We start from the raw sequence: 24,021 nt of genomic DNA on the forward strand, positions 1-24,021 counted from the left end.
TTTAAATCCTTCGGCGAAGCGCACATCATATTCATGATTTCCTAAAAAACTTGGTTGCATAAATATTGTCTATCTTTGGAACCGATTAAAAATTACTCGGTTAGTGGACCGAATTCCGCCAATTTGTGAACATGCATCCATGTTGTAGTGAAACATATCGCCTATATATCATTAGCTCCACGTTTTCATCGATCACAAAGGGAACATTGATCGGACCAAGCAGCCTTGTAACGCAGACCCTTTCGCCACTGAGCAACGTTGCTAGCGGTAGCATCCCCTCCTAGGAAACTCACTGCGGTACGCCTCTCCTCACAGATAAATACGCGCCATAGTCTGCTGCAACTCCACACACTCCAGTCCGTTGGTGCCGAACTTGGGAGTCTCCACATTTGGTTCCAGGATTATAAACAAGGAGATGTAAGTTAACTCTCGCATATGCGGCAGATTAGATCCGGTTTGCATAGAGGTGTATTCAGATGATTCGTCGTGGCTGCGCGTATATCCGACCAGAAGCAGTGGGGTTTTGATTTCGAATGTTCCCTCAATCTAGGCGGACAGATACATGTACTCTTGAGAAATTGAGCAGCTATCAGTGTGAGTATATTTTGATTTGATGTGCACTTGCTCTATTGGGTTATACCGTTAACCAACATACAGAACTTGCTCGACGAGAGGTTGCTATTTCTCCGTCCAGCTGAAGAAACATGATTATCATCTGATTGCATGGGAATTCCGATCGATTCCGTACCCAAGATTTCATCGATTTATCTTTATTTTGTCGGTAACTTCAATCTCCCGCTCGATTTGCGGTATGAACTTTATATTCTTATATTTCAGATTGTTATGGAGTCTTTGGCATAACATGTTCAACCGTTCATTGGCGTTAATTTCTTCCCTCAAACAAAATGCTAAAAGATCTTCCTTGAACAAGAAATGATCGTCCTTTTCTGGAAGGCCTTCTTTCTCATCATCCGAATTATTACCGACGTATCGTTTTTCTAATGCTTTCACTAATTCTTCTACGTTCGAATCGTTGGGATTAAGAGCCTGTTTGTCGAACTATTTTTCGATCAGCTCTTTGGAAAGATGAGTCCGCTTTGGAATATTTTTTCTTCTCGAAAGACTTGAAGCACTGGATTATAGTAAATAGCTCTAACCACCCTAATTTCAATTCAATTTTACCGCTCCAGTATTCATTTGATTTACCTGGCTTTCATACGGTATGTAATCTTCTTTTTCAAATAGTTTTGTTGGACTTGGTAGCGCCCATCAGTTTGGTTTTGAAATTTAGGCAATTTTTTTCGTATAACTATTTTCATTTTTTCCGGAATTCTGGTCAACTTGACCGAAAAAGGGATATCAAAGTCAACCAACAATCTACTTTGAAAGTATTATTATTTATGTAAAGTTGAGATGCGCCAAATGACAATAGTTGATTAGTCTGCGCCATCTTGAATATCTGGCGAACACCCAGCGACTGCGACACAATCCTCGCACGCAGCGATTGTTAAAAAAACGCTGCAATTTCGCAACAGCCGACGCGAAAAGTTCGCGTCAGTATGGGAGCGCACATCTGTCGCCATGAGCAGAGTTGCTAGCGACAAGTCGCTTCGCGAAATTTTCGCAGTCGCTGCGACAAAATCGCGTCAGTGTGGGGGAACCTTAAATCAGATGGCGAATTGAAAACATCGCGTTATATGTATGTTGTCTATACACATTGGAACTGTTTGGTGTCCTAGACGTCAAATAAGTTAATAACTAATGTCGTTTTTGCTTGAAGCGGAACTGAGTTTCTAACCCCAACTGCTGTCAAAATGTATGACAGCGGTTGGGGTTAGAACCTGACTCAGTTTCGGGGTTAATCGAAAACACCATAAGAATAACCGTCATATGCTGATTTCGTTTTTAGAATCGAGTCGCTCTAGGTTCGCTCTGAGCTGTCACTTTTGCATCGATTTTGTAAATATTAGAGCGAACCTAGGGCAACTCTGATCTAAAACCGAAATCCACAATAGTTTACTTAAAACTCTTAGAAGTTTTCCGGAATCTGAGAAGGAGATCGAAGTAAGCTACAGTAGCAGGCGCAAGAAAATTTGTGTCAATCTTCCTTGTATTAGAAACGGAAGAATTTGTTCGCAGTATTATTCGAATGGGTCCGAACTTACAGTGTTGTGTGCTGCCCTGATAAATTCTGTTTATTCTGAATATTCTTTGGCGGGTGTCCGGTGAAGTTTTCGTGCCTCAACTGGAGTTACCGGAAGAGATTATTCTACCTGAAGCATCAAACTTTGTTACGTGGGAGTGGTCAAGAACTATTGAAGACAGTTCCAAATAGTAGAAGGCGGATCTGAATGACAAGGGAGTATACCAACTCCCTATTACTCTAATTTTTATCAGGTAGAAGCGCAGAACAATTTCTTAATTTTTTGTATTGCGAATCTTTTTTTAAATCCAATTTGTGACTTTTCAACCATGTGCCACCGGGCCGTGCGTCAATTTATGCACCCATTTAATTCGTATTAGTGGGAGTGGAAATACGTGTTCAGTTCATTTTCGTTTCGTTTGTAGCCGAGTGTTTCCCATATAGCAACACCCGACGACGCATTGGAAACTAGTGTTCTAAGTAGCCCTGCACAACGGTAATTGAATGATACATTTTTGGGTTTTGTTCAGCCTCGTTTGATCCTGTCGCTAGTCAGCAACCAACTATCCATGATGTGTTCATTAATCAAAAGAAGTTTTTACTCGATAGCCAAGCTCATTTGCGCATCACACACACGCACTAAGCAGGAAAGTAATTAAAATTTTGTTTTTATGGAAGCGTTTCCGTGGAATTTTAATTTTTATTCTGTTCTCTGAGCTGTTCGGGTGTTTTTTGTTTTTATATTTAGTACTAATCAAACGATTTCGCCACAATATATACGCGAACGGAAATTTGAAATTGGCTAAAGAACACCCAATGAGTTTTTGTTTGTTCCTAACAAAAGTGAAAGTTGCGGAAAAGTGTGAATCGGAAAGAAAGAGAAAACTTTTGGACAAGAAGTTCGACAATTTAAGACCAAAATCCTACATTGACCGACCCAAATTTTGAACAAGTAATCATTGACCTAGAGACAGATATCAATAATTGCAACCTTCATTTTTCAACAATTAATGACGCTAGATCCACGACAGCGGAAATAATTAAAGAAAATACTTCACAAAAATGTCAAACAAAAGAAATAACAATTATAAAAGAATTGAGGGAAAAGCCAGTTTTTTATTTGAAGGCTGACAAGGGAAATAAAGTAGTAATAATGGACAAAGAACAATATGATGCTGACATGACCCAAAAAATTATATCTGGCCCGTACAGGGCACAGAGAACGAACTCCCTCCCGGACATGATTAAACGTGTTGTATAAACTCGTAAAGACTATAAACCCCTCTTGGGCGAGAATCTCACTCGTTTCAAAGTTTCAAACCCCATCTTATGCCGAATAAAGGGACTCCCAAAAATTCATAAACCCGGAAATGAAATTAGGGAAATTATTTCATCAATAGGTGCCCCAACCCAAAAAATTGCAAAATGGCTAGCACAAGAATTTCTAAATATGCCAAAAAAAAATTCCAGTCGGTCCATCACCAATACACAAGAATTCACTCTCAAACTTTAAAACTCAGGTGAAATCAAAGATTATGGTCTCCTTCGACGTAACCGCACTATTCCCAAGTGTCCCTGCAAAAGATTCAATTAACCTACTAGAGGATTGGTTATTACAACAAAATAGCAACAGTCTATGGAAAAGCAAAGTAAGATCTTATATCAAACTTACTCGCCTTTGCATGGAAGAAAATTATTTCACATTCCGGGGTGTCTTCTATAAACAAACCGAGGGTGCTCCGATGGGTAACCCACTCTCTCCATTTCTTTGTGAGCTTTTTATGGCAAAGTTAAAGGAATGTTTAAAAGAAAAAGTTGGACTAACAGAACGCTGGTGGCGATATGTTGACGATATCTTCTGTATTATCAAACGAAAAAAATTTTCCCGGATGTTGGAAACTATTAACAACATCCATAAAATTTTACACATGAAGAAGAGAAAGATAACAATTTGCCCTTTTTGGATGTGCTTGTAAAAAGAGAGGGGGGTCCTTGACTTTCGAAATATATAGGAAACCTACAAATACTGAGAGAATTATACCAAATATTTCAAACCATTCATATCAGCATAAAATGGCCGCTTTTCATCACATGGTCCATAGAATGCTTACTTTACCATTAGGGGAAGAAGCAAAAACTAAAAAAACTGAATTTATGTTCGAAACAGGTAAGCTCAACGGGTATCCAGAGCAAACCATCCAATCAAAAATTAATAAAAAATTTAGAATGCTTCATAAGCAAAAACCTCACAAACTTAACTCCAACAACTGAAAATTTAAAAAGGATAGCAGTACATTTCAACCAGAGTACGGCTTATCCATTTAGGAAAAAATTTAAAAAGTTTGGTGTAGATCTAGTTCAGTGGTAAAAATTACCAGCTAAAATCAATACTAGGATCCACAAAGGATCCGATAGAAACACTAAGCAAATCGGGGATATACAAAATATCATGTTCACATTGTGATAAAGTTTATATTGGACAAACCAGGAGAATATTAGAAATCATGCTCACATTGTGATAAAGTTTATATTGGACAAACCAGGAGAATATTAGAAATTCGATTCAAAGAGCATATTGCGGAAATAGCAAAAGCTTCTAGAGAATCTGATAAAGATTTACCATTCCACTTTAAATCCAAGGTAGCGGAACACGCTTTTTCAGAAAAAAACATAACTATAGAAGATATTAAAATTCAGCGTCAAGTCTCTAATCCTTGGAAATCGCTGTAGTAGCTGAAAACCTGGAAATTTTCAAACATTCGTCTCCTTCCTTATTAAAACGAGATCAAGGTAACGGATGTTCATGGGTCTTCGAAATTTTACCTACATGCAAAAAAAACGGTCAGCTTCATGCATCTAGGTACCCACCGACCACAGCCTACCCGGTTCCCTAGATAAAACGACTTTACAATCCCGTAATTTCCTATAGACTGATACAAACACTGAAGAAGATTACAAGTAGTAATCGAAATACCGGTATCTGTTAAATAGTGAAGTGCAAGTGCATTTAACTATAAAAAACATAGTGGAATTAAAGGGAAGAAAACCTTTGAAATATTATTGATTTCGCCACGTCAATTTTCTGTTTCGTTATTTCAGAGAGCGAGTTAAGGTGCTATAACTTTGGCTCATTAGCCAGGCTCTGCCCCATCTCAGGAATGTAGGACCAAAGGAGTGACATTAACCCTCTTAGCCAAGCTACTCCCAACGATTTATCGGTACGGTTGTCCACGTGTCTTCCTTATTCAAGGCTAAAAATAATTCTTTAATTAAATCATTCATTAAATGAATAATTTGATTGCCGTATAATTTTGAATCATCTTCATTTTGTATGCTGCACAGTTGATTGTGTCACATACCATATGTACCATAAACATAACATTGACAAGAAAAATGTAGGCGAATGTGTATGTGTAGACTAGACTAGAAAGTCTAAGAAGTTTTCTGAAATCTGGTATTCTACCCGATAGTATATATACACATGCTATTGTGATTGGAGACGACCGTTTAAGCATGCAGCAATTTAGTAGTAGCTGGCTGTCGATCTCTTTCTGGATTGCCAGTGCGATAGTTTGAAATACGTTTTCACCTGATTTCTGAAGCCATTTGTAATTAGTTCCGGCCCACTGGTTGATATCCTGGTTAGTCCTGACGTGTGTTTCTTGCATTGCCATGCAGGCTGGTAAACTTGATATGATGAGTAGCTGTAGGTCATTTCATTGGCCGCATAGTCCGTTCATTTTCCATTGGATTGCTAGTTTGTGTCTGTTTTGAAGTTCACCAGAGATATCCGTTATACTAGAAGATCTAGAGAAAAGATTGTCGCATGTCTGGTAGCTCGAATCCCGGGGTGGTTGGCCTTCTGCCATAGCCGCGTTGTTCTGAAATTGCAAACTGCGGTGGGTGATATCAGCAGGTGATTAGCCTTTTGCCATAGCCGCTTCGTTTCTTCGGTTTTTATTTGCAGTTGAATAACTGTTATAACATGTTGAATGGTTCCGCAAAGAGAGTGTGTATGAATAGAGTCCCCTGAGTTTCTTGTCATATTTGGTTGTTGTATAACCCGGAGGCGTGTCGGTGGTAATTCATTCGAGGGACAGGTGTTTTCACCCTTGTGCGTCTCGATATCCTAGGGCGCAGGTTGTCCGCTAGGTTCGGTTGGGGTGTAGCGTCTGAACTGATGGGGCTGCGTCTCCTCCAAGAGGTTTTTGCTAACGGCAAAGTGTTTGCTTCGTGATCATCGGATTTTGGATGCTTGCGAGCATGTAGCGATCTTGATTATAGCTTATGCCATAGCCGCCTAGATTATAGCTGAACTGAGATTGATGGTTCCTAGTTGCGGTTGGCCTGCAGAATGATCCACAAAGATCAATTGCTTTGTAATTGTTTAGAGTCGAACGCAACAAAATGCGAAATTGTCTAGAGAAAGCAAAATAATCTAATTGGACTGCTTTCGTAGAGGGTATCAATCCAAATTCTTCAGCATCCGACATTTGGCGACGGATTGGAACCTTGCAAGATCGTGGCAGACTTCCGAAACATCATATTAAATATAACGTAAATGTCACAGACAATCCTCAAATAATAGTTGATGCATTGGCTAATCATTACACGTTCATATCAAATCGAAACAATCATCTCCCGGCTCACATACATCTTCATTTCCTGGTCACTGCTCCTTAGAGTGGAACATGGCAAAGAAAGAGTCTGCCTCGCCTACTATAATGATTTTACAATGAACGAACTGGTCTTCATGTTAAACAAGTGTACCAGTAAAGAAATAGAAACGGATGGTATCGGTTTTACCCTTCTCAAAAATCTACCTTTACAAACCAAACCCGCATTATTGACCATTCTCAATAGTGTATGGGAGTCAGATAACATTCGCTTGGTCTGGAAACAAAAAATCGTGATACATATAACCAAAAGCAATCGAAAGAAGCGGTACAAGACGTGAAGACTATCGATAAATCTCTCTGTTAAGTTGCATAGAAAAACTACTTGAATGACTACGAAATCGGAGATTGTTTGATTTATAAGGAAGTGAAATATTAACCCTATGCAATATACTTTGCGACTGAGACTGACGTATTTTTCTCTAATCTAGAAGGTTTCAGTGATACTCCTATAAAGTTAGGAAAACATTGTGAAATGCTCGAAAATTCAAAGTCCCCATAGGTGGTACCGAGTCATCCATCCGAAATATATCAAGAGGAACTCCCCATAGATCAGTGATCTCCGTCACGCTGTTTTTCATAACAATGAAACAGCTGTTTTCCGCGATTTCAAAGAGGCATTTGTTTGCGCTGACGATATTCTTTTAGTAGCATACGGGTCGTACAGAAAACGTCTACAAAATAGATTTCATCAAGCTGCAGATAGCGCCCTAAAACAGTTACCATCGGCCGGTTTTGAAATATCGGCATCCAAATGTCAACTGTTGCATGCCTGCAATTACCGACGTCATCGCGGAACAGTTTCAGAGCATTGTATAACATTCCTCCGAAAACCATTCCCCAGAAGAAAAAATGCCGAAGCTTTTTCCCCAGAAACACATATTTCAGAAAGTACTAATTCCCAGAAAACAGATTCCCAGAAAGTACCCAGAAAACTTTCACCCAGAAAGAACCAAAACCCAGAAAATTATTTTGCCGAAGAATTTTTTTTCAGCTATTCAAATTTTTTCGATTTTTTGAAAATTCTAATGATGTAACCCCTTAATAACTCGATACTTTCAACAACAGAGTACTTAGCAAAGATCATTAACAACGTTTTCTAACTTAATAATACCCGATTGATTGCATAATTTCTATTTAATAAAAACTGTTGCATACGGCTAGTTTTTAAAAGAAATGAAGCATTTTTTTGGGAATAAACTGTTATGAATAGAAATAGGGAGTGAATAGATTTTAATTTTGTTTTTTATTACAAAGATACGTGTTTTGGCTTTCGAATTTAATTTTTGAAGACGAAAAAAAGTGCGTTTTCCTGAAAGTAGTGTTTTTTAGCTGTCGAGTCTCCTCATAGAGCTATTGGTCCGTTCTCAACAATTTTTTTAATTGTTCAGGAATCATACCGCTATGTTGGGCCGAGTGTGATTTGCAAAATTTTATTCAAAAAATGAAGTAATAATTGGAATATTTTACAGTAACGATTTGTAACATAACATAACATTTGTAACACAATTTTTTTTTTTAAAAGGTCGGGAAAATATAGCCAACGTAGCTATGATTGTAGAGAATATCAACCTTTTGGTTACTGAATACCCAATTAGCCGAAACTTTACTTAAGCGGGACCCATGTAATTTAAATATCAATGTCACCAATGACCTTTCAAGATCGCAGACATTTTTGTTTTCGTCGCTTAAAGTTAAATTGAAAAGCCGAAACATGTATCTTCAAAATAAAGAAAATCAAGATCCATTCAGTAGATCTTTCGCAATTTATTCTCAAAAAACACCTCAATTTTAGGCCTCTAGAGTAGATGACCCCCTTGAAATTTCGATGGTACATGATGCAACAAACATCAAATAATGTTATAAAAAATCTTTAATATGATAGATAGTTCTAATATGTTTTTCCTATTTTAGCCAAATTATTGCTCCAGCTATTCCTTAGTGTGCTGGAAAGAATGAATCAACCCCTATGTTTGAGAAAACCGGTCAGACGAGTGGATAACAAGTTTCATTCCGAGGGCTATTTGGCATACATATTCAAAGAGCTGCTCATGTTTAAAAGAAGGAGTCAACTCCTATGTTCGAATAAACCGGGCATACGAGTTGATCACAGGTCATTGATTCATCTGCTACATAAATTGCCATCCACGGGTCAATCGGAACATTGAGCATTGAACGAACGTTATTGCCCTTAGTACAAATGCTCCTTCCAGATAAATCAGAATCCAACTACAAAAAAGCCCCAAAACTGATGAAAACCATAGCAGCTAACAACAATATTACAATTAATCCGTCGATTGTATTGACAGATTTCGAAACCGTTGAGATAAACGCTATAGCAAGGATTGTTCCCAATTCTGTGCGATATAGTTGCTTTTTCCACAAAACGACAAATTGGTGGAAGCGGATCCAAATTTGATTATTTGAAAAGCGATCAAATGCATATCTCTTTCAGACAAACCCAGGTCTTGGACTTTTTGAAGCATCAAGATGTGCCTGAAGGCTTGGGTATTGTCCGTGCTTCAGCTCCGGAACAAATGTCCCCTTACTTCGATTACATAAAACTATACGAAGGGTTGAAAAACACTGAAGGCCAGGCCAGGCCAGATTTTCCCCTGAATTATGGACCATGCGATACAACAATGACATACCCAGAACCTCAAACGCAATAGAAGGGTATAACAGCAAATGAAATGCACTCTTAAAAGGTACCAGTGACCTTAAATTTTATGCGGTTGTGAAAGCGTTCAAAGAGGAAGAGCAGTCCACGTCTACGGAATATATGCGATATCTGCAAGGAGATATGATAAACCGGCGTCGCTGTAAAAAAAAACATGCAGGAGAGACAAAAAATTAAAAGAAGCTTTTATTGCCGACCAGGAAGATGGTACAACATTAAAAGGTACCTTTTTAGCAATAGCTCTTATATTACAAAACCAATGAATAAGTCATCTTCAGTTAAAAAACCTCAATTTCTGGGAAATGGTTTTTTCTGGGGCATGAACTTCTGGATATTTGTTTATTCTGGGCAACGGTTTTCTGAGCAAAAATACTTTCTGGGAAAAGGTTTTCTGGTAATTGGTACTTTCGACGGAATGGTATTCTGGAGAATGGTTCTTTCTGGGGAAAAAACTTCGGCGTTTTAGTTTCTGGGGAATGGTTTTTTGGGGGGAAAGTCGTACAACCGTTTAAGAGATTAGACTGAAAAATACGAGCATTTCATGTGTAAAGCAAATGGAAATACTTGGAATGATATCGGGCAGCAAACTAGATTTCCAAAAACATGCAAATGTATGAGGGTCCGCCGCTTCAGGGGCTTTGCATCTATAGAAAAAGATTAGCGGGAAAATACGCGGAAGCCGTCAAATATCCATAGTTCAGTTTGGCAAGCAGACGTAGAAACAAGGTCTCGCCGATCACCTGTCTGATCTACAACAAAGCGATACGTATAGCATCAGGAGTGGAGACAGGCATAGCGTAGTTGGTAAATCGATTGCCTTGTATGTAGCTCACCTGGGTTCGATTCCCAACCCCGGGGAAAGGGTTAAAGATCTTTCTAAAAAAATTCCTTTTCCGACAAGTCATGTGAAGCAGACCGTTTCAATGAATTCGTATATCTAGCCAGTCTCAGGGAAGTTAGAAGTGTAATTCTATTACTGGACGTGACTAGGGCGTCGCCAGATCTAACAGTAGTAAAAAGAACTCAATCATGGGTCTCAGTACTGACCGGAGCCGATTTCTCTGAAATCACTGGATCATTGAGGACGAATATACCACTATGGAATCATAAAACACTTGAAACTGACTGGTCAATATATAATACCATTCGTACTGGGGACAATTCGGCGAAAATTAAGGCAGTTTATCTAGAGACAATACATGACAAGTACTCTGAATATTATCATAAGTGTCAGGAAAAAGTAGGATACAGCGTTTTCTCAATTGGCGAAGCAACTTGTGGGACAATTAATGGCGAATGTTCTGTACTGTCGTCGGAAGTGTGCTCCACAGAATAAGACAACCGAATTTTTTACATATAACACTAGCAGTCTCAAAGCACTAGAAACAGGATACTCATAAAATTCATGGATTCAAGCCTGTGAGAATACAGCTAAATTTAAAAAAAGTCTGATTGGGTTCCAGGACATACTGACTTACTGCAAAAGATGAGATTTTCAAACATAACCTAAAAGAAACTCCCGAGGCTTTATGCGAACAGGATGGAGCAGGAAAAGATATGGGAAGCTTGGCAGTTGCAAATGAGTCCGTCTAACTCTGTTAAACCAAATACAAGAAAAAGTATCTATTTGGAACGATAGAATAAACCAATATGAACAAAGAATGTGAACTGGAACTAGAACTGGTCACAGTCGGCTGACACTCGGATCCGTCCACGATGCTCCTCTTTGCTCAAGTTGTAATGCTATGCTTACTATAACATAGAATGTACACCGTCAATCAAACCTGTTCTCGAGGTCACACTAACTGCTTAAATACTGAAAACGTCACACCACAACTTTTGGTGCAATCTCATCCAATAACAAAGAAGAAATACACACTTCCCCGCAGATTCATTATCTTGATGCCTCATAACTATTTCAAACATCTTTTTGTTTGAAATTTTATCGATACAAGTTACTAAATTGATAGAATATGATCTCAAATCACGGCTTGTGTGCAATTTGCGAGCAATGCTTTGATGTGCCAGTAGAATCTGAAACTTAACGTTAAGGTATCCATCTTTACCTAATTCCCTTTAAGTAACTTATGTTATAAATTCCAACACCCAAATACTCACATCCAAACAGTGTACTGTAAACCACCACTCCCACAATGAACCAGAACGTCGCCAGCAGCTCCGCCCGTCCCACAATACCGGCGATGGCTTCCGTGTGAATGGGATGCACCACAAACAGTACGGCCGCCCAATACTCGAAACTAAACTGCTTCCGACTTCGACTCCAGCTAATGATGCTGAAAAATTTAGGCAACATCAACCCAATCACCGTGTGCAGCAGCCAGTTGGTCGTTTTCATGCGCGTCGGATCCATTCCGAACAGGCTAATCTCCTGCTGGAAGCTAAGGATCGTTAGCGGTCGGTAGGATTTGTGACTGGTCGGATCGGTTAGGTTGCTACCCCAGAAATCATGCCGAAATAGGTCCCGCAGTGGTGTTTCCCCATTGGTGACATCTTTGTTTTTCACGATCGCTACCGTATCGTCAAATACGAACGTTCCCGTTCGAGAGGGAAAGTAACAGCAAGTGGATAGCACTATCAGCAGGCCATACTGGAGAGTGGGTAAACAAACTGGAATCGGTAAGCAATTATGAATGAAATTTAGAGGTTACTTACTCGAAAAATAGATTTCAGTGCGGGGTGGAGTCTTGGACCTAGCTTGGCACCCATCCTGCGGGAATCGGCATTGTAAATTCCGGTGAATGCTTTGTAGAATATACGATGATTACAACGTCGCTTACTCGCAAATTAGGGCGATTATCTGATGAGTGAGATGATGCCAAAACAAACACTCAATTTGACGTTTACCCGTATACTCACCACGCTCTATACAGGGTGTTGTCCGAGTTCAGGGAAATGTGTTGTTCAAATCGATCGTTTAATTTTCATAAATATTTTCGAGTTGTGTCAGTAAAGTAGATAGAATAAGCTAGATATGCATTGTTGTTAGTGTTAGTATTAGATCATTCTACTAGCTATTTGGGTCCCTAATAAAAATAAATTACAAATCCCGAAGACATTTTCGAAAGTCTATGTCGGATGTAATTGGTAAACTCATTTAAATGATTCTGCAAGTTTCACTCTGTTCGTGAAACCTGATTGGTATTTTGGATTTATTACCTAAATTTGGGAAATTTGTACCGTTGCTGCTTGAATTGCTTGATAACAGTTATAAATAGTTGCGGAATATTGCAGTGGTTTTATAGTTTTAAACAATTTGAGATACCTATTATGAATTTGCTGGTGTTGTTCGCAACTAGTATGACTGAAGTCGCAAAAAAATAGAAAGCTAAACCGTTTTTGATGGTATTCTGGGAGTCGATATGGAATGAGAAGAAAGCGCCAACAAGTTTGCGGTAGCAAAAGCGAAGCTTGATACTCATTTTCCCCAAAGAGCTTTGAAAGGTAACACGACTGTTTTAAAAGGTACTTATTTTGGATGATGTTAACTTAGGCAAAGGAACATATAAAAAAGTGTGTTAAGTAGAAATATATACCTTCGGGAAAACGTGCTGAAAAGTCGATAAATTGGAGTGATAGATAAGATCATACAGTTTGCACCGGAGGATCTACGCGAAAAACATCTAGAAAAGGGAAATTTGACGTTAATCAAGTGCATAAAAGTCGTTAATTCACATCAAGCAATAAAATATCAAGCGACCAAAATGAATGGAAAATCTGCAGTTCAATTATCTACAGACGTTTAGAGAATGTACTCGAATTTCAACAGGACAAATGTTGGGATTCTGTTCACAGAAATTCCCCAGGTTACACTAATTGCGAATACAATCAGCATAAGGCAGGCGAAAGATGCACGGCTGTCCCGTACCGCTATTAGATAAAGTGAAGACAAAGCTGGATGATCTTCTCGCTCAAGACATCATGAAAAGGGTACGGAAACCGAAATCTTGGGTTTTACCCCTAGATCCGATTTTAAAGGACAACGGAGATTCAAGGATGTGCATTGATATGCCCAAAGCTAATCAAGCGGTACAGCGGTTTAAACTATCCACCTGGTTTTCGATGAAATTTTACCCCGGGTTCGTAAGGCTCGGCTCTAGTCTCTATTGGATATAAAAGAATCATACTACCACGTGATGCAACTGAAGATTCAAGAAAAAAATTTCGGTGTTAATTGTGCTCCTGAGCTCTCCCAAGCAGAGTTAAAAATAATCGAAGCTCTTTTTTGACGGCTGAAAATGAACCTGTCGCGACTCGCGGTGAATAGAAAAAATATTCATTCAACTATCCATCTTATTCATTCAGTTGAATATCGTACAATATATTCAATACACTAATTATCTAGGAAAATGTTTTCAAATGCCGATAATGCATATGAAACAACAATCATCATCGCTTACATTGTGCCAGGGCCTACTTTGATGCGTTTGATTCGTTGCTGCACGGTCGCTTCGTGTAATAATCGGAGCCGAATGAAAATTCAATGAATTTGAATATTTTCAACTCTGCTCCCAAGACTTAATGGAGAGTCTATTGGCAGCTTGGCCCAATCTGGTAGGTAGAATGGTCATAATCGTTAAAAAACGTTTTTTGCCATCATTTTCCCCTTATATCGGCTTCATCGACAATTTCCTAGTGTTCGGTGATACGGAAGAGGTTCATGACAATACATTGAAGAGAGTTATTGATAAGTTCGAGGAACTCGGAGTTCAGTCGGCTTATAAGAAATGTAAAATTCAAAGATTTTCAGGATATGGGGCTTTCCGGGAAAAATCAGTTTGGATAATTGAAAACAATTCGTCTCGACAAACTTTTAAATATATTTTGAATGCTAGGATGCATCAGAATCACAGTTCAGCTCAATGGCCACAGGCTAATGGTGTCAACTCTGCATGCCCATATTCGGGTCATGGAATGGATGCTTAAGGTAAGCTACAGGTTGCACATTGACAAGTATTACAGGACATGAGACAATAGAGAAATCGTTGACCAACGGAAAAAATTAATTCATGATCGATTTCGTAATTTCGTGCTGTTGGACGTGGTAAAAAATCGATCAAGCATAATAAACACAGGTAACCGTTTTTCGGTTTGGCTCATTCGATATGATAGATTCATTAGTTTTATAATAGCTTTTTCGGATTTATACAAGTCAGAGTAATGGGTTAAGGTATACTGATGCGCGACAGATAGTTCGACCAGTTCACACAAAGAGACAGTAGAAATTTGCAGTAGAATGATGAACACAATACAATCACGACACAAACAGTAAACAGCCTAGATTATTCACTCGCGTAGGAATAGTGAACCTAACTGATAAAGCCTATAGCTCTTTATCACACTGGGTTAGAAACAATAGCATATTTTTGAGTTTTAGCTCCTTGTACAAAAGTTCATCTTTGCATGCAGCACCAAAAGTCCTACACGTTCATTCATAACAATTCAAATGTGAGTGGCACGTAGTCAAGAAATGAGTCTGTCAAGTTTACTCAGTTTTGAGTTTGGGATGCAAATGTTAAATTTGAGTACATTTTACTCAGAAAGCAAATGTTAAAAATAATCATTAAGTATTTTTAATACTATGGTAAGAAATGTCATAGATACTTCAATTATCATTTACCTGAACCTCCAGGCGCTAGCGATGTCCGGAAATATAATCCGACAACGTTTTTGGAAACCTCTTTCGTAGTAATGGCTGAAACTATGAAAACTAGAAAGAAAGTTAGATTTGAATAGAAACAAAAATCAGAGAAACGTACCTTTTAGTTTTCTGAATGTTCCGCGTCGACTCTACAGCTACTAGGTCCGAGGCATGATCTATTATAATGGTTTTAATCTGCGTCAAACTCCACGCTCTTTTACTTGAGAATAACTATTTTTTCACCCGAAACTTTAAAATTTAATGCTTGCTCACCAGTTGAGTTAATTCTACTCAAATTAAAACTCATTTTTGACACATTGCCTCTATTTTTAAAATTGAGTGTTTTGAACTCAAATTTTGAGTAGTTTTGAATGAACGTGTACAACGCAACTGCATTACTGTAGGGCTGTTATATACCAAATGATAAGAAGCTACATAGTCGAATTCACGAAGATCACACGAATAATACTCAGCATGTTTAAACATAACCATGTAATAATTGAGTTTGTAATGTCCAGTCAGTTCTTTGACTAGAATACTGCATCCGGCAGACAAGTTTTTGTTTACCCAAGAAATAACTAAAGAACAACTATGAAGAGATGGCGTTGTGGTAACGGATTTCATACGATAGTAACTATATTTCGTCTAGTACCAAGGTTTCGAAGGTCTGCCTTCGAAACATTGGTACTAGACGAAATATAGTTATTGTAGTTAGAAATCTGTGACCAAAACGCCATCTCTTCATATTAAAGAGAAAGTGGTCGTCGTTCCTACTATAAACACTCATAGTAATAGACTCGCGGATGTAAAAACCGCAAAACTGGCAACTAAAAAAACAAGCGCGTTAAACTGGCATCACCCAAAAATGTGCAAGCTCGAACGTGCTCGACTGTATTCGATCAGCTTTTTTTATTAAAATAATTTTTCAAGTGGTTCAATATGTGAATCAAAAGAGAAGTTATACGTTTGATACTGAGCAACAAGAAATTAAGAAAAGCAAACAAAATCCAATTTCTTTAAAAAAACACAAATTTGATGAAAAAGAGTATAAGTAAAATGCTTTTTATTCAGTTATATATAACACAATAAATATCTTTCTAAATAACATTGTAAAATACTAACACGAACATGAAAAGTGAAGCCTACTGTGAATAACAAAATAATTTTTTTATATAAAATCGCAATACTTGTTCTGCTTATTTGCATTGTATGACGTCATGCTCGTTTGGCTCCGAATTTTGACAGTTTGTTTGGCTCGATAAAAGTACCTTCGCTGGTCTATTACTATGAGTGTCTATAGTTCCTACCATTTAAAGAATAAAAGATCAGGTGATTTAGGTCCATCAAGAAGGATATTTTTGTAATTTTCCATCGAGTGTATTCTTTGACAGCAGCCCGATTTAACAGTCACTGCTTGACCATGCATCTAGTTCTCTCCCACCACACTGCGGTCAGTATCGACGTTCGCTTTTCGGAAGATTATAAAGTCGATGACATCAAAGAAATTTGAACCGTTTGTAAAAGCTCGGTTGCTTTAAAAACACGTTTCACCATTCGGCTGTTTCAAGGTATGTTTCCGAATATTCTGTGGTACTAAATAGGTATGGCCTGTACCCATTTCTATGGCTGTTGCGATGTTGGCGATTTTTGGGACGGGCTCGACGAGTACAAAGATGGCGGCTTCCGGTTCAGTGGAATTCTCTAAAACCCACCACTGTGAACATTTTTGCTACGGGTTTGACGAGTAGACGTCAAATATGAATGTCTGGGGCCATTTAGAATATCAAGATGGCGACTTCCAGTCTAACGGAATTTTCTATAACCCAATCAGTATGCATATGTTCAGAGTGAGTGCATGATAGAGATCAATGTCTGAAGCCATTTTGAAATACAAAATGGCAACTATAGGCTTAGTGATACTCTGTATAACTCAGACAACGTGGAGTGTTTTGGAACTTGATTGACAAATATGTAGTTGCCAGAGGTCTGACGTCATTTGCATTTATAAGATAAGAAAAATGTGCTCATGAATGGATTTACTCTAATATGAGCTGGTTCGTATGCTAGAGCTCATCGAGCGTATTTTCGAGGCTCAGAATCGAATAAAAAAACTGACAGAATCAGGGGGAACAATAAAATCAGGTCTTCGTTGTATTATTAAGATGAATGAGATGTCCACTAAACTAGAAATTACCATCTTAGATTAAAACATGATTTCCGGAATTGACATCCGATATTTATTCATCAATGTTATTCCAAAAATTCACACATTGTTTTGGTAATTGAAAATTATACTAAACCGAACTGGCCATCTTGATTTTCGAAATGGCCTCAGACATCGGTATTTGACATCTTCTCGTCAATCCCGTTCCAAAAATACTTATATTGATGGGATTTTAGAGAATTTCACTAAACCGGAAGTCGCCATCTTGGTTTTCAAAATGGCTCTAAACATCGGGTATCTGACGCCGACTCATCAATCCCGTTCCGAAAATACCCATATTGATGTGGTTTTAGAGATTTCCGCTGAACTGGAAGTCGCCATCTTGAGGAATTATTGATGGCGCATTAGCGGATTCCACTGAACCGGAAGTCGCCATTTTGGTTTTCAAAATGGCCTCTGTCATCAATCTCTATCATGCACTAATTAGGCCCGCTTTGAAAATATACAAACTGATTGGGTTATAGAGTACTCCGTTAGACCGAAAGTCGCCATCTTGATCGGGTTTTAGAGAATCCCACTGAACCGGAAGTCGCCATCTTGGTTTTCAAAATGGCCCTCAACATCGATATCTGACGTCCACTCATCAATCCCGTTGAAAAAAAATATCCATATTGATGGGGTTTTAGAGAATTCCAATGAGTCTTTTGCCTTCAAGAGGATTTAGAATATTTTTACTAAAACCGTTCTAATTACGAAATTCGTGCAAAACAAAAAACTTGATGGGAAATCGTCTATGTCTTTTGCCTTCAAAAGGACTTCGAACATTTTACGAAATCCGTACAAAAAAGGTCCTTTAAAAGGACTTGGAATTTTTTAGCGAAAAACCGTGTTAATTGCGAAAACCGTGCAAAAAAAACCGTGATAATTGCGAAAACCGTGTACAAAACCTTAGTGTACTCTTTTGTACGTCAGAAATCAAGACGGAATATTCATACGTCTCCCAACCTTTGAACGGAACGGATCGTTATATTTCACAGTGGTGTTCGGTGTGTAAATTTTAGTGAGTCAAGGTCATCCTTTGTTCGTTCGTTAGCTGCCATTCTGCTGGTGCCGGCAGTAAATCCAGTACATTGTTTTCGCTGGTGCGGAACAATCGACGTTGTTTGCAGATAAGTTTTGCTTTATTTTTTTTTCCTCGTTTGCTTTCTTTCCTTTTCCCTACTTTTACTCTACCTTGTAATCAAATAATAAGACACATTCCCGTTTATATAACGCTCTGCCCTCGTGCTTAAATGGCCGAGGGCGAAATACCATCTGATGTAATCATGGAAGTCCCTGATCCCCCTAATACTCGCATTGCTCCCCGTATAAAGCAGTACCCAGAAGGTTCCTCTGGGCCATGGGTGGTATATTTTCGGACCGGAGAGAAACCGGTTAATATATGAAAACTTTCTCGAGATCTGACTGCTAATTACCCGGCTGTAGCTCAGATAACACGTGTTCGGGCAAACAAGATACGTGTTCTAGTGAATGATCTCGGCCAGGCAAACGCGATTGCTTGCTGTGAGCGCTTTACACGTGAATTTAAAGCGTACGTGCCTTGTGTGGCCTGTGAAATCGATGGGGTAGTGTCCGAACCGGGCCTGAAATGCGAAGAACTGTTGGAGCACGGGGTTGGCTGCTTTAAGGACCCCTCTCTTGAACAGATTAAGATCTTAGAATGCAAACAATTGTATACCGCAAACACCGAGGGTAAGACTACCTACTCTCTATCAGGCTCGCTTCGGGTGACATTCGCCGGGTCCTCTCTACCCAACTACATCCTCCTTGACAGGGTTCGCCTACCAGTTCGCCTGTTTGTACCGCGGGTCATGAGCTGCAGCAATTGCAAGCAGTTGGGCCACACAGCCACATATTGTGGAAATAAGAAACGATGCGGCAAATGCGAAGGAGAGCATGAGGATGACTCTTGCGACAAAGAAACTGAAAAGTGTATTTGCTGCGGGGGCCCTTCACATGCTCTTAAATCATGTCCTGCGTACAAGCAGCGCGGGGATAAAATTAAGCGCTCCCTTAAGAAACGCTCAAGGCGTTCTTATGCAGAAATGCTAAAGAATGCTTCGCCATCTGTCCTGTCCGAAAATCCCTATGCTGGTTTGGCTAACGTTGAGCAAGAATCTGACGACCCACGAGAGGGAACATCTTTGGTTAACCCAGGGGAATCCAGGAAGAGGAGAAATCCAGCCTCCCCTACATTGCCCCGTAAGGGTGCCAAGGTGTCGTCCACTCAGAGTGCGCCATCTACAACCAATAAATCCAACGGAAGTGATGCACAAAAGCCGAAGCAATTTGCTCCAGGACTTGGAAATATTAATTCTAACAAGGAGTACCCACCACTTCCAGGGACATCCAAAACCCCAAGTGTCCCCTTTTTTCAAACAGATACTCAGTCCAGTAGCGGACTAATGAAATTTTCTGACATAGTGGACTTAATTTTCACAGCTTTCAATGTTACTGATCCTCTTAAAAGCCTTCTGATACGTTTTCTCCCTATAGTGCAAACATTTTTGAAGCAGTTGACTACTAAATGGCCCCTCCTTGCAGCGATCGTATCCTTCGATGGCTAAGTCATCGAACGAGGTCACCGATTCGATCACTGTTCTACAGTGGAACAGCAGAAGTATCCTCCCGAAAATCGATTCCTTTAAATTTTTACTAAATAGCTTAAAATGTGATGCTTTCGCATTATGTGAAACTTGGTTAACTTCCGATATAAATCTCAACTTCCACGACTTTAATATAATTCGTCTGGATCGAGAAAACCCCTATGGAGGAGTACTTTTGGGGATCAAAAAGTGCTATTCTTTCAACCGAATTAACCTCCCTTCGACACCAGGCATTGAAATTGTCGCTTGTCAAGTTTTAATCAAAGGTAAAGACCTTTGCATTGCTTCCATCTACATTCCTCCTAGAGCCTCGGTAGGGCACCGAACGCTTTGTAATATCACGGAATCCTTACCGGCACCGCGGCTAGTTCTGGGAGACTTTAACTCGCACGGTACGGTATGGGGCTGTCTTCATGATGATAATAGATCAACATTAATCCAAGATCTTTGCGATAATTTCAACATGACCATCTTAAACACGGGAGAAATGACGCGGATTCCTACACCACCAGCACGCGCAAGCGCGTTGGATTTATCGCTTTGCTCGACATCGCTACAGTTAGATTGCATGTGGAAGGTGATCCCTGATCCCCACGGTAGCGATCATTTGCCTATCGTGATTTCAATTGCTAACGGTTCAAGACCATCGGAAACAATCAATGTATCGTATGACCTCACACGGAACATTGATTGGAAGAGTTACGCGACCGCGATATCCGTTAAAATCGAATCCACTCAAGAACTTCCTCCGGAGGAAGAGTACAGGTTTTTTGGCTGGCTTGATTCTCGACAGTGCGAATCAAGCTCAGACTAAACCAGTACCCAGCGCGAATACCCATGGACGGTCTCCCACCCTGTGGTGGGATAAAGAGTGCTCAGAGCTGTACGCGGAAAAGTCCACTGCATATAAGGCCTTCCGGGAAGACGGGTTACCCGCTAGCTATCAACAGTACGCGTCGTTAGAAAGGCGAATGAAGAGTCTAATGAAAGCCAAAAAACGCAGTTATTGGCGCCGGTTCGTCGACGGGTTAACGAGAGAAACAGCGATGAGCACTCTTTGGGGTACGGCTCGACGTATGCGTAACCGTAATAGTACCAACGAGAACGTGGAATATTCAAACCGTTGGATATTCGCTTTCGCAAAAAAGATCTGTCCGGACTCTGTCCCGGTACAGAAAACGTACCGCGCCACGTCTTCTCACGATACCGCGAACGAAACACCGTTTTCGATGGTGGAGTTCTCACTTGCTCTCTTATCGTGCAACAATAACGCCCCAGGGTTAGACAGAATCAAATTCAACTTGCTGAAGAATCTGCCTGACACTGCAAAAAGGCGCCTGTTGAATTTATTTAACAAGTTTCTTGAGGGTAACATTGTCCCTTATGAATGGAGGCAAGTGAAGGTCATCGCCATCCAAAAACCAGGAAAACCAGCCTCCGACCACAACTCGTATCGGCCGATTGCAATGCTGTCCTGTATTCGGAAGTTGTTCGAGAAAATGATCATGTTTCGCCTCGACAATTGGGTTGAAGCAAATGGCTTACTGTCAGATACACAATTTGGCTTCCGCAAAGGCAAAGGGACGAACGATTGCCTTGCGTTGCTTTCTACAGAAATCCAAATGGCCTATGCTAACAAAGAGCAGATGGCATCAGTCTTCTTGGATATTAAGGGGGCTTTTGACTCAGTTTCTATCAACATTCTGTCAGAGAAGCTGCACCAACATGGTCTTTCACCAATTTTAAATAACTTTTTGCTAAACCTGTTGTCTGAAAAGCACATGCACTTTTCGCATGGCGATTTAACAACATCGCGATTTAGCTACATGGGTCTTCCCCAAGGCTCATGTCTAAGTCCCCTGCTCTACAATTTCTACGTGAATGACATTGACGATTGTCTTGCCAATTCATGCACGCTAAGGCAACTTGCAGACGACGGGGTGGTCTCTGTTACAGGGCCCAAAGCTGCCGACTTGCAAGGACCATTACAAAATACCTTGGACAATTTGTCTGCTTGGGCTCTTCAGCTGGGTATTGAGTTCTCCACGGTGAAAACTGAGTTGGTTGTTTTTTTCTAGGAAGCGTGAGCCGGCGCAACTCCAGCTTCTATTAATGGGTGCAACGATCAACCAGGTTTTCACATTTAAATATCTCGGGGTCTGGTTCGACTCTAAAGGTACCTGGGGATGTCACATTAGGTATCTGAAACAGAAATGCCAACAAAGGATCAATTTTCTCCGAACAATAACTGGAACATGGTGGGGTGCTCACCCAGGAGACCTGATCAGGTTGTACAAAATAACGATATTGTCGGTGATGGAGTACGGGTGTTTCTGTTTCCGCTCCGCTGCGAACATACACTTCATCAAACTGGAGAGAATCCAGTATCGTTGCTTGCGCATTGCCTTGGGTTGCATGCACTCGACCCATACGATGAGTCTCGAAGTGCTGGCGGGCGTTCTTCCGCTAAAAAATCGATTTTGGGAACTCTCATATCGATTGCTCATCCGATGCGACATTCTGAACCCGTTGGTAATTGAAAACTTCGAGAGGCTCGTCGAGCTTAATTCTCAAACCCGTTTTATGTCCTTGTACTTCGACTACATGGCACAGAGCATCAATCCTTCTTTGTACAATCCCAACCGTGTCCGTTTCCTAGATACTTCTGATTCTACTGTATTCTTCGACACATCCATGAAGGAAGAGATTCGTGGAATCCCGGACCAAATACGTCCGCAGGTGATCCCCAATATATTTTATAATAAATTCCGAGAAGTCGACTGCGACAAAATGTTTTACACTGACGGATCAAATCTCGATGGGTCCACTGGCTTCGGTATCTTCAACAATACTATCACCGCTTCATTCAAGCTCAATGATCCCGCTTCAGTTTACGTCGCAGAGTTAGCTGCAATTCAGTACACCCTTGGGATCATCGACACTCTGCCCACAGATCACTACTTCATCGTTTCGGACAGCCTCAGCTCTATCGAGGCTCTTCGTGCGGTGAAGCCTAAAAAGCAATTACCGTATTTTCTGGGGAAGATACAGGAGTCCTTGTGTACGTTATCTGAAAAATCTTATCAGATTACCTTTATTTGGGTCCCCTCTCATTGTTCTATCCCGGGCAATGAAAAGGCCGACTCATTAGCAAAGGTGGGCGCATTAAATGGTGACATATACGAAAGACCAATCTGCTTCAACGAATTTTTTAGTATTTGTCGTCAGAGGACGCTCAACAGTTGGCAAACCTCGTGGAGCAATGGGGAACTTGGACGATGGCTACATTCGATTATCCCAAAGGTATCAACGAAGCCTTGGTTCGGGGGGATGGATGTGGGTCGGGATTTTATTCGTGTAATGTCCCGACTTATGTCCAATCACTACACCATGGATGCGCATTTGCGGCGTATTGGGCTTGCGGAGAGTAGTCTGTGCGCTTGTGACGAGGGCTATCACGACATCGAACACGTTGTCTGGGTGTGCGCCGGGTATTGTGACGCCAGGTCTCAGTTGAAGGAATCCCTTCGGGCCCGAGGTAGACCACCCAATGTACCAGTCCGAGATATGCTGGCAACTCGTGATTTCCCCTATATGTCCCTTATTTATACCTTCATAAAAACGATAAATATCCCAATTTAGCCCCCCTCTTTTATTTCTCGTTTTTAGAGTTTCCTCCTGCCTTGTGGAACCGATCAGCTCCAGAGTGCCACTATGTAACCGCCATCGCCCTTACCACTACGCCTGCATAGAAGGAAACTGAAGCGAGAGCGACTCGAGGTCCGATGACTTTTGAAAGATTCCCCGCGGGTCCGAAGAATACCATCCGCCAATCCGGTACTCGACGACTTACTATACTGAGGCGCAAATTTGATACGCTGATCCCCCTCCCCCCCCCCCCCCCCCGCCGTTCGAGCGAAAGTTGCAAGTTTTGCTCTTCTTTCCCTGTCTCTCCCCTGTCCTTGATACAACTGCTGCTACACTGATGCGGAAATAAGCCACCCTTTGAATATCTTGACCAAGCATAAGTTTT

At 40.3% G+C, this 24,021-nt stretch overlaps 1 protein-coding gene across 2 annotated transcripts in view; it reads right to left on the reverse strand.

Moving 5' to 3' along the window:
- Nucleotides 1–12,352, reverse strand: part of LOC131685497 (protein O-mannosyl-transferase TMTC4) — a 23,085-nt gene extending 10,733 nt beyond the window's left edge. The window contains exons 1-3 of one of the 2 annotated variants that reach the window (XM_058969245.1): nucleotides 12,173–12,312; nucleotides 11,957–12,107; nucleotides 11,618–11,888 (exon numbers count right to left, since the gene is read on the reverse strand). In XM_058969245.1, the coding sequence (XP_058825228.1) occupies nucleotides 11,618–11,888; nucleotides 11,957–12,010 (325 nt within the window). In that variant the 5' untranslated portion in view covers nucleotides 12,011–12,107; nucleotides 12,173–12,312. Of the gene's footprint in view, nucleotides 1–11,617; nucleotides 12,108–12,172 lie in introns of both variants that reach the window. The other variant, XM_058969244.1, reaches the window with a different exon arrangement.
- Between the last annotated feature and the right edge of the window lie 11,669 nt (nucleotides 12,353–24,021).

The sequence above is a fragment of the Topomyia yanbarensis genome, chromosome 2 (assembly GCF_030247195.1).
Source record: "Topomyia yanbarensis strain Yona2022 chromosome 2, ASM3024719v1, whole genome shotgun sequence".
In the NCBI taxonomy this organism is placed as follows: Eukaryota; Metazoa; Arthropoda; class Insecta; order Diptera; family Culicidae; genus Topomyia; species Topomyia yanbarensis.